This window comes from Cibotium barometz, chromosome 53 (assembly GCF_041138505.1).
Source record: "Cibotium barometz isolate CiBa-2024 chromosome 53, ASM4113850v1, whole genome shotgun sequence".
In the NCBI taxonomy this organism is placed as follows: Eukaryota; Viridiplantae; Streptophyta; class Polypodiopsida; order Cyatheales; family Cibotiaceae; genus Cibotium; species Cibotium barometz.
In genome coordinates, this window is record NC_141098.1 from 35,201,556 (window position 1) to 35,218,983 (window position 17,428).

The following is a 17,428-nucleotide window of genomic DNA, read 5'->3' on the forward strand; positions in this document are numbered from 1 at the left end:
TATATTGATTCTATAAGAGGGGATGTTGTATTTCTCATTGGATGTGGATGGCTCTGGGTAGCTTTGGAAAGCGTTGGATGGCTCTGGATAGCTCTGGAAAGTGTTGGACTATGGAGACTGACACGAGTAATCACATGTCCCGAGGACTCTCGTCTTGGATAGCTTGGTTAAGTACGTGTGTACATTTCTGTAAGGCCAGATGGCAAGGGATATCATGTCGCCTACTCCATGGGGAGATGAGGGTATGTGATGGAGGAAGAGCACTCTTGGCATTTGTTCCTTGAGCACTTTTCGTGGACACTTCTTTGTTATGTCTCATGTTGGAAAATCTGGTGATCCTGTGGAACACACTTTAGATCATGATTGTTCTTTTGAGATGCTACATTGATTTGACTACCAGTTTGGAGACAGGTAACTCTTGTACTTATACTTGAGTATGAATTATGGATCTTCTTTATGGACATATGGGCTTCCTTTAGATTATGGATCTTCTCCATGGACAAATGTCCTTATGGAAGTATGGTATACAGGTTTCTGTGGTATATAGGTTTATGGATTTGTGGCATTAAAAAATAGCCAATTGGCTATAAATAGCCCCTATTCCATGGGGAGATGAGGGTATGTGATGGAGGAAGAGCACTCTTTGCATTCGTTCCTTGAGCACTTTTCGTGGACACTTCTTTGTTCCATTGGTATTATGTCTCATGTTGGAAAATCTGGTGATCCTGTGGAACACACTTTAGATCATGATTGTTCTTTTGAGATGCTACATTGATTTGACTACCAGTTTGGAGATAGGTAACTCTTGTACTTATACTTGAGTATGAATTATGGATCTTCTTTATGGACATATGGGCTTCCTTTAGATTATGGATCTTCTCCATGGACAAATGTCCTTATGGAAGTATGGTATACAGGTTTTTGTGGTATATAGGTTTATGGATTTGTGGCATTAAAAAATAGCCAATTGGCTATAAATAGCCCCTAATTTTTTCCTTGCACTTGACAAAATCACGCCGTCCCTGATGAAATCATGTCGATAGAATCATAGCCTACAAAGAGATAATAATTGTGGCTATGACTGCATAGTCACACATAAAAAAGGGATAAATTTATTATTTAAAGAGTATAAAAAGTAGCCATGTTTGTTGTCACGTGCACGTCTGTGCCATGGCTTAATCTTCGACATGAACATACTTAATCCTTGATTAGTTAGCAGCCAAGTAGCATTAGAAGTATCTTTATCAGAGTCAATATTAGAAGAAGCATCATCAACAATATTAGCACCAACATACCATCATCATCATCAGTAGCCAAGCATCAGAACCATTCAGCATCAATATCATCACATTAGCATGAACATCCAACGTCACCATCTTGGGAAGGTAAGGAGCACCTGTCGACAGCTTCCAAAGTGCTGTCGGCAACCTTCAGAGGCTGTTGTTGCAGGCGGTTGATACCCCACAAATGGCCTGGACAAGGTGGGAACACATCATGTAAAAGAGCAAAATATATGAATTATTTGTTCAAAATGTTGGCCGACAGCAGGGCGACCGACCGACCAACAACTTTCTCACATATATATATATAGTCATATATAGTCCATCATTTTCAGCAAAGGGGTAAGTCATTAGTTCAGTTCATAAGATTATAAATCAGTCATAGCATTCATGTAGAAGGGCTATGGGTCAATCCTTATGGCCTGACCACAAGCCTCAGCCATGTACAAGCATAAGCCATCTTCTTGTACCATATGAATAAAGAAAACCTGACACCTAATCTCTCTCTTCTTCTCTCTCCTCTGTGTCTTAATCATAAGTAATTAACATCAATGTTTTTAAGTATGCTTAGGGTTGTGGATCAGTACAGCAAGGCTTCCGTGCATACTTAAGAACATTGATGCTGATTACTTATGATTAAGACACAGAGGAGAGAGAAGAAGAGAGAGATTAGGTGTGAGATTTTCTTTATTCATATGGTACAAAAAGGTGGCTTATGCTTGTACATGGCTGAGGCTTGTGGTCAGCCCATGAAGGTTGAAGGCTATGATTGATTTATGATCTTTTGAATTGAACTAATGACTTGCCCCTTTGTTGAAAATGATGGACTGTATATATATGTGAGAAAGCTGTTGGTCGGCTAGCTGTCTTGCTGTCAGCCAATACGTTGGACAAATAATTCATATATTTTTCTCTTTTACATGATGTGTTTCCACCTTGTCTTGGCTATTTGTGGGGTATCAGCCGCTTGTAATAGGACCTTTTGAAGGTTGCCGACAACCCTCTGGAAGTTGTCGACAGGTGCTCCTTACTTTCCCAAGATGGTGATGTTGGATGTCCATGCTGATGTGGTGATGATAATGATGCTGAATGGTTTTGATGCTTGGCTACTGATGATGATGATGATGATATGTTGGTGCTAATATTGATGATGATGCTTCTTTTGATATTGACTCTGATGAAGATACTTCTAATGCTACTTGGCTACTAACTAATTAGAGATTAAGTATGTTTATGCTGAAGATTAAGCCATGGCATGGGCGTGCACGTGACATTCCCTTTTGCCAAACTTGATGACGGTGTGGAACTCTGTCATCCTTCCTCCTTGGACTTGACCTTTAAATTGTTATTTCTTTCTGACTTTGACTTCCACTGCTTACTGACTTCTACTGACTGATATTATGGATCCAAACACCTTCACTCTTGATCTCCACTTCCAGGTCTTTGATGAAGAACTGAGCATCTGTTCACTGTTGTCCCCATTCCTGCTTTCCCTTAACCTTGATAGAGCGGTGGGTCACTTGGCGGAACTGAACATGCTTATTGTTAAGCCTTTGGAACTGATCTCAGAGCCTATTGAGGTACTGGGTACGCGTACCTACCCTCAGGGATTGCATCCTCTAGCTTCACCTGTTGTAGACCACCCCATCTGCTACCCTGTTGCATCCTTCCTATTGAAACTGTGCACCTTCCTTGGGACATAGCTTAGTGGGCCGAGCCTGAATGCTCTGATACCAATGCTGCATGCATTGAAGCCTTGCTATATTGAACCACAGTCCTAAGCATACTTAAGAACATTGATGCTAATTACTTATGATTAAGACACAGGAGAGAGAATAGGTGTCAGGTTTTCTTTATTCATATGGTGCAAAAAGGTGGCTTATGCTTGTACATGGCTGAGGCTTGTGGTCAGTCCATAAGGGTTGACCCATAGCCCTTCTACATGAATGATATGATTGATTTATGATCTTATGAATTGAACTAATGCCTTGCTCCTTTGCTGAAAATGATTGATTGTATATATATGTGAGAAAGCTGCTGGTCGGCCTGCTGTCGGCCAGTATTTTGGACAAATAATTAATATATTTTGCTCTTTTACATGATGTGTTCCCACCTTGTCCTGGCCATTTGTGGGGTATCAGCCGCCTACAACAAGAGCCTCTGAAGGTTGCCAACAGCACTTTGGAAGCTGTCGACAAGTACTCCTTACCTTATGTTGGATGTTCATGTTGATGTGATGATATTGATGCTGAATGATTCTGATGCTTGACTATTGATGATGATGATGATAATATTGATGATGATGCTTCTTCTGATATTGACTCTGATGAAGATACTTCTAATGCTACTTGGTTGCTAACTACTCAAGGATTAAGTATGTTCATGCTGAAGATTAAGCCATGGCACGGGCGTGCACGTGACATTTGTAGGCTCACGTCTCTCCTAACTAATGAAGGATTAAGTATGTTCATGCTGAAGATTAAGCCATGGCACGGGCGTGCACGTGACATTTGTAGGCTCACGTCTCTCCTAACTAATGAAGGATTAAGTATGTTCATGAAGATTAAGCCATGGCACGGGCGTGCACGTGACATTTGTAGTGAACGTGTTCTAGTGATCATCTTGAAGATCTTTCCTTGGGTAGAACCAACTTTTGAAAAAGTCAATCCGCAAATCAAGGCAAAAAACATGCTAAAAATAGCAAAAACAAGCTTGTGGACCACTTTTGGACTACTGTTTGAGCTATAAAACGTAAGAATTTTGAATTAGTAAAGAGAGTAAAGTTGTAGATTTTGAAACATGCTCCATGTAGTCTAGCACCCGTGTCTTGTTCGCAGGCACCCACCACGATGTTCAGGGTGCCCGGAACCTAAACTTGGATAACCTCCCATTCTCAAAGCTTGTACAAAAAAAAGTCCATAAATCTTGTAAATTTGATAAAATACATATTAATGCATGCAAATCCCGCAAATGGTGACATCACCCCCCTCTTCTAAAAAAAGAGCTTTCCTCAACCACAAGAGGCGTCATATCATCCAAAGACCAAAACCATAACCTCCTTAAAGATCAAGAAGCCCAAGTCCATCAACTCCTTCATAGACCAGAAGTCTTCAACTGTGGATGGAGAAAGTGACCAATGCAAATCTCAAGACAAAACCATAAATCTTTAGATGGATCCATATTCCCAGAAAACAGGTTATATGAGAAGTCCTGGAAAAGGTCTCATCATAGTCTATGTCCTTCTGCCAAGCATAATCCTTTGCAACAAGCCTGGATTTTAGCGATCAATACTACCATTTGCTTCACACTTAAGCTTGTAAACCCACTTTGTATCAATGGCTTTCTTTCCGTGAGACAAATAAGCCAAACACCAAGTGTCATTTTTTAAGGATCGAGTCATCCTCATCCTGCATGGCATGCAACCACTGATCATCTTCCTGCGCTTCCTCAAAGGAAACATTATCCTCGTCATTGCATGCGTTGGCAATGAGATCATGATCCACATAATAATCGGATGCATAATGAGAACTTGCATGTTTCCGGCTATGCAAAGGAGCTGCCAATTTGCTGTCACGTAATGTATCTAACAACCATCTAGGCACCAGTCCGAACTCCTAAATGGCTGTCCGTTCCTAATCCATTGCATCTTCCACAATAGCCTCATCTATGGTTTGATATGTGGGCTGTAAATTGAGCTGAATCTCAGGCTTCAGCCAAAGGGGGCTGATTTGCACCTGGGGCTAAATTTAGCACCTTGCTGAGCACCAGAATGCTCCACTTGGCTGTCCCAAATTGTACAAGGGAAGAAGTGTATCAAAGAGATCATGTGAGCATACAACTTGCTGTTTTTGGCCTGAAAGCATGGGCTGAACTGAGTTCTCCATGAAAACCACATCTCTACTCACCAAAATCTGCGTTGCAGCTGGATGGTGGAGTCTATATCCCTTGCTTTCCGAACTCTATCCCACAAAAATGCATTTTACTGCCTTGTGACAGTATCTCCTTGAGGGTTAACCCTGATATGAATCAGGTAATGCATTGGGAATGGAAGTGATGAGAGAATTGTCCAATATGATCGCATCAATGTTGGCTAACTGTTCACGAAGGTCTTTAACCTTTGTCAAGTACTCATCCATAGAGTCTCCCTCATCCAAATGCAGCATTTCTAGCTCAAAAAGGTCACGCGTGCCTTATTGCACCCTTGATAAAGTGTTGCAAGTGCATCCCAAGCCAACTTAGCTGTCCGACACGCACATATGTGTGTTCTCGAAGCTTCGAGGATGATCTTGGAAGTGGGGTATAATGCTTCTTTTCATCAAAAGAGCAATCACTACATGAGCTTGGGAATCCTACCTTTTTTGTTCCTGTGAAGGAGATGCAAATGCTACCGTGACGGAGGATGCCGTGTCCTAATTGCTTGTGGGGAGCGGGGTATTGTACCAGTCGCAAAGTAGGGCAAGACTCATCGGCTGAGACAAGGCTCCACAAGCCCTTGGCAATCGACAAATACCTCATCGTGTAAGCCCACAATGGATAGTTGGTCCTGTCGAGCTTGTCCTTAGTCCTAAGCATACCGAATACATCATTGCCGGTCGTCGTTCCTGCAAACAAGTTCTTTGACCCACACACTACAAGTGTCCAAACACATTGCAAGCAAAATGCCTATTGAATGCAACCTGTATGGTTGCTCAATAGCTCACTGAAAGACCAAACACAACGGAGCACTAATTGCAATCTGGTGATTGCAAGCAGCTTTTTGCCAAAGTAGAACTTGCAAGTGCTCTAAAATGTAGAATAGTGTAGAGATAGAGAGCGTAAAGAACCTGATGATGAAGTTTTCTTGCTGCAGGTCAATGGTAAGGTTGGAGAAGACCGGAGGTGACAGATGTGCAGAGATGGCACAAGAACCCCAAAAAATACTGTCCCCAAAAATCGTGGTTAGAACAAGGCGAAAATGGGGGGGGGGGGGGGGGGGGGGGGGTGCCAAGGTAAGGCCAAATGGGGTTGAGCTTAGCCAAGAAAGGTGCTGCCCAGATTCTTACATCACGCCCCCTCCCCCCCAACCACCCTGGAGGTTTGCGCTGATCGACAGTGGTGCTGCTGGTGGGCTGGGTGGCGGTGGTGCACTAGGCACCTGCCACCAGCGTCACCGGCCATGGGTTGAGCAAAATAGAAGATAAGAGTTGCGGGAATAGGCCGAGGAGTGAGCAAATGACAATGGCGAATAGGGTGAGTGTAGAGGCAAGCGACGATGGCATGAACTCGGGGCTGTTCGCGAGGGCTTTGTGGCCGTGCACAAAGGGTTAGCAATGACATGATGGTGACCAAATCTTCGATACCAGACATAGGGGGTGGTCCATTCAGGTCCCAGTGTGGTGTCAGATTCTTATGTGTGGTTTTAACCGGATAAATTGTATGCCTTTTATTTAGTGTTTAATTCCATTAATAGTCATGTGTGAACTTCTTGATTGGTTACACAAAGTATACCTAGGAGCTTTGCACTGTGAGTGGGCTCATTGACATTATTTTTTTTGTGGGGGTGGGAGTTAAACTCCACCCGAATGTACCCATTGCCAAGGAATCAAACGTTCGTGATACCACAAGCCTCACCAATGAGAGCCGTTGCAGATATGAAGCACAACCTGAAGTGAAACGGAGGAGAACGAAGGAGCGACAGGTTGCAAGTGAAGTCGACCTGAAAGGAAAAAGTAAGTAATATTAACGTCTACAAAAGACCCCAAGGGTCTATGAGACCATAAGTGATACAATGATAACATGGATATACTAAGCCATGAAAAAAATAGTTGAAAGAAAAGAAAAAATGACTATCACTAGTGTATAGAGATGTGATATCAACATGTGACTCTGTATGGGAGAAACTACCCATGATCAATCATAAATGATGTCATTCGCAACCAATACGGATTTGATGGTCGATAGAATATTTGGCCTTTGTGATGGAAGTATATCATGGCGTTGAAGAACCACCCGGATCCACAGTCCGGTGGAGGGTCGTGATGCTTTGGGTTGGGAACGTTGTTGGGGTAAAGGCATTATGCCCACCCTTATAGTGTGTACAAGCCCATAAGTTATAGTACATAGTACACTTAGTACTTTTAATGTACTAAGTGCACTATGTGTACTAGTGCAATATACATGTGTGATAGGGGAGTCACACACTGACACTTGGTGAGTTGACTTATCCCCACAACTCTCTCTCTCTCTCTCTCTCTCTCTCTCTCTCCTTGTTTCTCCGTGTATGTCTCCCACATGAACTCTAACCCTAATTAACTCTCCCATTCAACTGGTATCAGAGCCAAATGGGCTCTTGGTCATGGTGTTTATTATGTATATTAGCTTGGGTATGTGTTTGTTTGATTAAGCATTATTTTCATCCCATTATGAAAAAAATTATGCACACTCATATTATCATTTGGATTTGCATTTGTGAGGATTTGAGAGAGATTTGGAGCTACCATTCTCAAGTTTGAGAGGAGATTTGCAACAAGGAGGTTGCATAGAAGCTGCCCAAGAGAGTTGCAAATGGAGTTTTGCAACATGGAGAGCTTGCTCATCATCAATGAAAATGGAGATTTTAGCAAGTATGAAGACTATGGAGTCTTCGGTGTCAACAAGGAAGCTGCCAAGGAGATTTGTGAAGGTATTTTGATGATATTGCCTCAATTTTTGTTTTTGGGCATAGGAGAATGCTCATTTTTTGATAAGGGTTGCTTGATGGGATGGAAGAATCCCAAGGTTCTTTGCTTGCAAGCAAAGAGTGGAGGAGGTGCATGCTTGTCAAGTGATGGCAAGCTGTGATGGGCTGATTTGTAGCTCATAATGGAGCATGCTTGAAGGGCATTGCTCATGGAGTTTGCTCATGAAAGATGAGCTGGTTGTGGATGCTATTGGAGCATTCATTTTCTGGTTATGTACCTATGGTTTCATTTGAGAAACTTGTGAAGAGGCAACTTTGAAGATGTTGGCATGCATATGGAAGAGCATGCTATATATATATGGAGTTCATATTGGAGCTCATGAAAGGCCATGTTGATGGCTATGGGAGAAACCTCAATGAGAGAGGTTTAGAAGAGGCAAAGAGGCTGCAACAAGAAGGAGCTACATTATGGAGCTCAAGGTAACCACACACCTAGCTTCATGTGTGGAAGCCAAAAACAAGCATGTGGAGCTTGTCATGGGAGCTATGCAAAGGCAGCAGAAAAGCTTACCGTTAGCTTATGAGCCGTAATGGTGATGGTCATTGCGACCAACTATGTAGAGGTGACAGGCCATGGCTTAAAACAGCAGCCAAGTTAGTGCTTTGTTGACGGCAAACTTGTGCAGGCGAATAGTCAACACAAGCTTTACAACAAAGGGCATCTCAGTGCCATTAGGCAGCCCAAGCATCCAGGCACTTATCTCCATCAGCAAGGAGGTGATTCCAGCAGGCATAGCAGCCTCAAGCAAAAAGCGCAGCAAGCCTCCAGACACAGACGTCGTGCAGCCACCAACAGTCGCTCGTTGCGCAGAGCAGCACAGGGCAAAGAGAGCGAACCAAAAATAAAAACAGTTGTCGGGGCAGAAACCCGACATCAGGCAATGGAATCACCTAGGAAAGGCGATAGAGCACGCAGTCGCCAGACAACAAGGCCATCACACTGCCGACCCAGCAAACGCTTGAGAGGAACAGCAACACAGCAGCAAGACAACCAACACGACCACCTGACGACATTGAAACTCAAAGGACAAACAAGGGAGAGAGAGAGAGAGAGAGAGAGAGAGAGAGAGAGAGAGTTGTGGGGATAAGTCAACTCACCAAGTGTCAGTGTGTGACTCCCCTATCACACATGTATATTGCACTAGTACACATAGTGCACTTAGTACATTAAAAGTACTAAGTGTACTATGTACTATAACTTATGGGCTTGTACACACTATAAGGGTGGGCATAATGCCTTTACTCCAACAACCTCCCACTTAAAGGCAAAGTGCCCTTAAGTAAAGGAAAAAAAAATCAGCATGTACATGATAATATACAAAGCCATATCAAGGCTGAAACTGGCCTCATCCAATGCCCATCAAGTGTCTGCAATGAGCAAACCGCTCCGGAGGCAAACTCTTTGTCAACAGATCAGCCGGGTTGTCATCCGTATGAATCTTAACAAGCTAAATTTGCTTGTTCTCTATTACCTCTCTGATGAAGTGATACTTCACATCCACATGCTTCGTCTTTGCATGAAAGACAGGGTTCTTTGCCAACTGGATGGCACTCTGACTGTCACAATGCAACAATGGAATATCCCCTGTATAACCCAAATCAACTACTAAACGAGATAGCCATAATGCCTCCTTGCAAGCCTCTGTGGCTGCAATATACTTGGCCTCTGTAGTAGATAAGGCAGTGTACTTCTGCATCCTGGATATCCATGACACAGCACCTCCTGTGAATGTAAACACATAACCGGTAGTAGACTTCCGGTTATCTGGATGACCGGCATAATCCGAATCCGTGTAACCATGCACTAATGCATCCTGTTTGCCAAAACAAATGCACATATCCTGTGTGCCCTTCAGGTATCTCATGACACCTTTCACTGCTTCCCAATGCTTCTTGCCAGGGTTGGCCATGTATCTAGAAACCACTCCCACTGCAAATGCAATGTCCGGCCTAGTAGCAACCATGGCATACATGAGACTGCCACAAGCTGAAGCATACGGAATCTTGGCCATATCTGCCCTGCCACTATCTGACTGTGGGCTGTCCATAGCACTGAGTTTCACATATGGAGGCAAAGGAGTACTAGTCTTCGGCCTGCAAAATAGATCAAGGTCTATCATTGAGGACCCCTATAGGGCGTAGGACCAGACCGCTAGTGTGGGCGATGGGTTTTGATATGGATGTATGACTGGAAAAATTAGAATGACCCTCTGGAAAGTATCATTTTGGGTCTGCCTCTCCATACGCTATCTGAGTAATGCATCTCTACTATGGCGTTTGAGCTCTTGTAAGTACTTGCAAGGCATCTCTGATCATCAAACGGCATCTCCTTTTTGAGTGGACCAAACCCCTCACGAAAAACCCCTCACGAAAGAGGCAGTGGAATCTCCCTCATATCTTATAGTAGGTCGAGTAGCTAAGCATGTAGTGTGCCTGTCTTGTGGTGCATACTTTGCATATCCACGGTCCTCATGTGGGGTATCATCGGTTTCGTCACTCTTGACTCTGAGGCGGTGAGAAGACATCCTGAGCTGGCCAATCATGATATGTTCGGCACGTGACATATGGATTTGGATTTATCTTGTTATCCCATCCTTGGGGCCCATTAAGGCTTGGTTTTCATGCCAAGCTTGGAGGAAGGAACCACTCCATGTGTGTTGTATGTAAAGCCTCAACAGATTGTACCGGACGATTCGGCTAGATTATATTGAGAAGGGGGGAGACGGTTCATGTGGAGGCTTTGTGCATCAAACTAGTTGACTACCTCTGAGTACCATGTTGGCGAGGATAATGATGGTGTCTAGCCAACCTAACCCGCTCCCTCTCTTGCTCTTGATGTAATTGTACAGATGACTCTAGTGCCAACCTCGGAAGGCAATCCCTATGGAGTGTATACATGTTGGATTTAGGTGATGGTTTGAAATAGGGCACGTATGGCGAGTGGGGCCACTCTGAACTTTGATAGCACAACCTTATGTGGCACCGATATCTTGCTTCTGATCATGCATGACATCATCATAACCCGCGGCTTCTCTATGCTCTTCCAGGTAGCCTCCCCTAGCCTTGGTCCCCAAAAAGCTGCCCCGGCTGTTGGGTGTACGGAAGTGTCAAAAAGCCAACACTTGGTGTAGGGCTCCATGAAGTGGCCCTGGAAATACTGCCTCTCTACACGGGCTAGGGAGGTGTGGCCTCTGGCTAGTCGATCAGTGGCGGCCATGGTCATGCAAAAGCAAGGGCCACAAAGGTCACTCTGAGGTATACATACCTCTTGACAATCTCCACAATAGCATCCCCGTACAAGAAGGATAGCCGTGATGCAACATCATAGGATGTGTTAAAGACCATGACTTTAGTCTTGCGAATGTTGACGGTATGGTCTCTCTCCCTGTAAAACCTCTCCAATGCATCCAAGTGTGTCTGTAAACCCTTTGTTGAACCTGAGATCAAGACAATGTCATCTGCACACAACAATATGGGGACCACAGCATGCGCGAGCAATGAGCCTTTGCCTCCAAAGCTGTCCACAAAGGCCTCTATCTCATCAATGTATTGACCAGGGTGTGCTGGAGAGAGTAGGCAACCTTGTTTGACTCCATTAATACTGCGTATGTCCCCAGAGAGTGCACCTGGTGCACGAACTCGGCCAATCACTGTACCACATAGGGCCATTACATCCCAAATCATGTCGTGTGTGTGTGTGTGTGTGTGAGAGAGAGAGAGAGAGAGAGAGAGAGAGAGAGAGAGAGAGAAAGAAAGATATATTAAGCGTCTACTAAAGACCCAATGGGCCTATGAGACCAAAGTGATACAATAATATCCATGCTTGATATTTTGGAGAGTGGTATATCATCTACTCGGAGTTGATGTTGCTCTCATGTTTCTATGTTCTTAGTATTCCATGATGAGTTTCCATGGACAGTTTTGTATCACCTCAGTGAGATAGCTATGTTTATGTTTTCTTTCTGTTTTATTTTCCATTCCATGATGAGATATGCCATGAGAGAGAGAGAGAGAGAGAGAGAGAGAGAGAGATGTGAAAACGACAGACAGAAGAGGGGATGACCATAGTGAACAGGAAAAAGGGTGGGAAATGAAACATGGAGGGAAGAATGGCAGCGGGAAGAAATATGGGTGGGAGGGGGAGAGACAAGATTTTGGAGTCTCCATGTGTGTACCCATCGTGTACGTGTATTCCTATTTGTTTAAACTTTACCCACTTGTGTCTATGTGAGCAACGTCTAGACTCTAAATAGGCTAAGTGTATTAGTGCATATTAGTGTGTGTGAACCCACACTTAGGTGTGGATAAGATAAGTGTGTCATGTGTCTCATGTCTAGTATGTGTGTGATTTGTTGAGAAATGTGGTGCCAAAGTGTACAAGGAAGAGATAGGGAGTGAGTTGAGTTAGCCAAACAAGAGAAAAGTCTAGCATGAAGCCACATGAGCAAAGGGAATTATCCCACATTGATGTACAAGCCTAAGGGTGTTCTCAAGTTTCTCTGTGTGTCCAAATTAATCTATCTTGTAGTGTAATTAACTCAAGTGCAATTTAATTAGCGCACACTCATCATTATGAGTTCACTTAGGTATCATGCACCTTAGATTAATCATGTTAATTGTGTTATCATTAGTGTAGGGAGGGGAGGCATGATGAGGCGGGGGATGGGGGGCTGGGGTTGGGATTGCTGTGCAAGTGCTTATCCAACCTTAATCTAAGCAACTCCTTGCTGTTGAAGACAGAATGTTGGAGCTCTTCAATATTTGTCAGATGATTATCCTTGTGTTCTGTTTACATCTGTTTACATCTCTTTCATGATTGTTGTTCCATGGATGGGGGATGGGGGGCTGGGGTTGGGATTGCTGTGCAAGTGCTTATCCAACCTTAATCTAAGCAACTCCTTGCTGTTGAAGACAGAATGTTGGAGCTCTTCAATATTTGTCAGATGATTATCCTTGTGTTCTGTTTACATCTCTTTCATGATTGTTGTTCCATGGATTTGAGAGAATCCTTGTAATCTTTGGCTTGTTTGTTGCGAAGTTCGAGCCATCAATCATAGGTGGTGGGGGTTGGGAAATATGGGTAGCAAAGAGAGGGGTTTTTTTTTTTTGGTGGGGGTGTTGGGGGGGGGGGGGGGGGGGGCGGGCGGGCGGGAGGGTTGAGTGCAGTGCATCACCGATGCAGAGGTTGGACGAGAAAATGTGGAGTCCCTTATGCCCACTGGAAGTGGAGGCCATTTCTTTGTCTTTTCATTTTATGCTTGGACTGCGAATGTACAATTAGTGTCTGGGAAAATGTTTAATATTTCTTTTCCATGAGTCTCAATGAATGACAATGTATTATAGAACTTTTTTTTGAGGCTGCACACTCACCATCTTTGTGCCTTTGAAAGTATACGAATACTATACTTTGATGTACCTTACATACTAAATTAGTGCTCTTTGAAGTAGAGATTTGGCTTTTCTATCATGCAGGCCACTCCGTGGATTCGACCTGGTGAAAGATCAAGATACAGGCAACTCAAAAGGCTACGGGTTTTGTGTTTATCAGGTGGCTTAAACCTTAGTTTTTTTTTTTTGGCAAGATGTGGCCTTAAAGTATGCATGTAAGGTGGATGCCATAAATAGTTGAGTGTAATTCATATTGATTATATTTGGTTCACTATATATCAGGATCCGGCTGTAACTGATGTGGCATGTGCAGCACTAAATGGGCTGAAAATGGGTGATAAGACCTTAACAGTTCGAAGAGCAACAGCAAGGTAAAAGAAGGGTGCTGCATTTGTGCAACATAATGGAATGCACACATCGTCTGCTTAAATTTTTCTGATTTATTTGTGCAGTGGGCAACCAAAACCAGATCAACTGGATGCACTCACACAAGCTCAGCAACAAATAACTATGCAGGTATTCCACTTAGTATCATTCTCCTTGTAAAAAGATGAGCTTATGTGGCTGAGAGGATTTTAACCCTGAGGGCATTCCTATCACAATATGTAATCGCAGAAGTTGGCTCTGCAAGTGGGTGGTGGTGCAGCAGTAGCTCTGGCAGGCTTTCCAGGCATGATGCCAGGACTATCTGCAGGTTTCATGTCTGGAATCATGCCTGGCATGACAACTGGGATGACTTTGGCTTTTGAGGCCCCAACAAAGGTGGTTTGCATGAGGCAGGTGTGTTTCGTTTCTCATTGGGGTGTCTGCAAATGGTTTCAGTCCTGGCGCATGACAGTAGGCTTCAAAGCTAGGCATGTTACTAATTGGTTGCAAGAGAGATGATCTCCTTGTTATATAATCACTTACAATAAGAAAATATTGATAAACAAATTCTTATAATCACTTACAATAAGAAAATATTGATAAACAAATTCTTACATGTGGGAAGTGAGTGTATGAACTGGTTTGATTTAAAGCTATGAAGATCTTAGCTTGTCTGCTCACTGATGGTATCTTTATTCTAACCAGCCTTTGTTGTTTTTCTGTAAGAGTGTGTGTGTGTGTGTTGACATCCAGTTTACTCATGGATCACATGTAACATCTTTCCGGTCTCATAGACCCTTTGGGCCTTCCGTAGACGTAAAAACATCTCTCTCTCTCTCTCTCTCTCTCTCTCTCTCTCAACAAAGATGCACTTCTACAGAGATCACTTCCTCACGCTCACTGAGGATGGATTCATCTAGCAGCCGGGCTACCTGAGTGTTTACATGTCCCATGCCATGCGGATTGCGATTGGCCAGATACGGGTTTCATCCCACCGCCTTAGAATGGAGACAGGTAGAGCTGAGCGCATCTTCAAAGCCGGGAAGCTCATACGGAGACCAAGAGAGGAGAGGATTTGTCGATTATGCCACACAGGGTTTGAGACGGAGGAGCATTACATATGCCGTTGCCCGGTATACTATGAGATCCGCGAGAGGTTTCACTATCTGTTTTGTGAGGGATTTCGTCCACTCTCTAGGATCATTGACTTCCCGGACCAGTGTTGCCTAGGCATCTTCTTGCTTGAGCTCTTTAGACACAGGGACACTTTCTTGAGAGAGCTTCGGCCCTAACGACCCTGTCCCCGTCCTTGCCAACCAACCATCACCAGTTCCTTCCGGACCCAGGAGGTGAAGGACACCGATATATTGGATCTTGTGGACCCACCTCAAGCTGCTCCGGACCTACCACGCCTGAGAGGAGTTACCTCGGATCGGGCCTCTGCACTCTAGCGTGCCCGACGCCCCCGGCCGTCGGCCACGATCCCCTCATCAGCTCTGGATCCAGGACATGCTCCACCGCCATCGAGCTACCTTTCCGTGTGACATAGCTGAGGAAGGCCTCTGGGCCATACTCATTAGCCCCATGCTTGATGTTTAGGAGAGTGGTATACCATGTACTGGGAGCTGATGCTACTCTCATGTTTCTATGTTCTTAGTATTCCAAATATATCTTCTTTCTTTCTTTCTCTCAGCCTTGTGTGAAGGAAGGCTTCCTCCCCACTTGGAACACCAACATTATCGTCCCTGTCCATAAAGTAGGAGACCCCATTGACCCTAATGACTACAAGTGAAACCGATCCCGCCAAGTGGGAAAGACTCCGTTGGACACCCACACGCTTAATAGCACAACTTTAAAACCACAAATTTGAAATGGACAACTTAATACAACTTGAAATTTAAATGAAATGAAATGGAAAGATGGACACTAGCACTGGGGCCGGAACGGGCCGACCCCCCCTCAATATATGATATATTTATTGGGAGTATTTAATGAATACAATGCTCCATGGGTTCCAAGAACCTGATAATGTCCATGTACATATGAAAACAGTACCAAACAAGTAGGCTCGAAGTCGAATTTCGATGTAGAAGCTTGAAGCAGAACGACCACTAGCGTGGTCCAATCTCTACGGTCCTGTGCTTTCACTGGACTCCGCGGAGAGCGCCTCACTGGTGTTCCGAGACCACGCACAAACAGGCGCTCTCGTACTAACGCCTGGCTCTCCCGATCTCAGCACCTTTGGACCGAGGTTCTCCAATAGAGCTTGGACAACCCGGCACCGAACGGGTGTTGGCCGAGCGGGATGAATCCCTTATCAGATTTAAACATAAAATACTTTATTGAAATCTGAAATTCACTTACTTGTAGATGGTTGATAGAAAACCAATACTTGTGGTATGATGAAGCCACTTGAAGAAAGAAAACACCACCTATGGAAAGGAAGTGCAGCCTCTTGCTGGAAACAAAGATGAAGCAGCCGCCTTAGGAGAGGTATCGCCTGGCTGTAGGAATACAGCCACCAGATGAAGAGGGAAAAGGAGGCGCTTGAAGTAGACAAGTGCGGCCTGCTAGTGTTGGCACATGCCGCTTGTGGAGAGGTGTAGTATTTGGCTGCAGCTTACGTAGTCACCTGCAGGAGGGAAGGTGGTGTAGATGCCTGTAGTAAACAGGCGTAGCTATCAGCAGTAAGTACAGCCTGTTCAGCAGGCGTCTGTTGGAGAGCAGAAGCGCAGCTAGTGAAACAGCCGCCTGGGATTACACGCACAAGCAGAAACGCAGCCAGCAGCCTGAAGTGCAGTTGCCAGCTGAATAGGTAAATCATGCGCAGCCTGTTTTGGCCGCCTGTAGAGGAAACAGGTGCAGCCGCCTACTGCAAGTACAGTCGTATGTACTGAATGTAGGGCAGCCTGTGAGCAGCCACGTACAGAAGTGCAGAAACAGTTTGCCCGTGTACAAGCGCAGCCTGAGGGAGCGAAGAGATGAAGCGCAGGTCGTTTCTTTTTTCTTTTTCTACGAAGGATGGTGGGAGAGCATGCCGGTGGTATCCACGATTGAAGGAGGGAGCCTTTAAAAAAAAAAAGTAACGTGGAGTTTACTCCATGCTTGCATGTGGGTGGGGAGTTTGGGTAGGTGACCATGCCCACCCCCACACACTTAAGTGGGGCTCCCTACCTTGGCCCCTAAGTGGGTGCCCAAAGGGGGTGCCCACATTTAAGTGAATGTGAACACCTAACCTTATAAAATAAAAAGTTAGAATATGAAACATTAAAACAATATGTGCGACATACTTACCACCTGTTCACATGCACCAAAACTCGTCAGAATACAGAGCAAACTTCACGACTCACTGGCAGGCGTCCCCGCTCAGTAAGTAACACGTCAAGCAGGCAAACACACAAATACATGTCATGCGAAAACAGTTTCAAACATGCAAAATATGTGTGCATGTGCAAATAGTAACATGGACATATCTCCCGTTCATGGAACAAGTACAAAATATCTGTCGGCACAAAACTGGCACGACATAAAACATAAAAACTTGGTCTTCCTATGGAGTGACAGTCCCATAGGTAAGACACAGTTCCAGGCACGAGTCTCCCTATGGTGTGACAGTCCCATAGGCAAAACACGGCACGAATACTGGCTCTTCCATGGCGTGACAGTCCCATGGGTC

The 17,428-nt window shown here is 44.4% G+C and overlaps 1 protein-coding gene across 4 annotated transcripts in view; it reads left to right on the top strand.

Moving 5' to 3' along the window:
- LOC147608563 (splicing factor U2af large subunit B-like) overlaps positions 1–17,428 on the top strand; it is a 45,440-nt gene that overhangs the window by 12,430 nt on the left and 15,582 nt on the right. For all 4 annotated transcript variants that reach the window (XM_086789552.1, XM_086789554.1, XM_086789555.1 and 1 more), the window contains exons 13-16: positions 13,471–13,546; positions 13,669–13,757; positions 13,839–13,902; positions 14,002–14,166. In XM_086789552.1, coding sequence (XP_086645678.1) covers positions 13,471–13,546; positions 13,669–13,757; positions 13,839–13,902; positions 14,002–14,166 — 394 coding nt within the window. The remainder of the gene's footprint in view (positions 1–13,470; positions 13,547–13,668; positions 13,758–13,838; positions 13,903–14,001; positions 14,167–17,428) is intronic.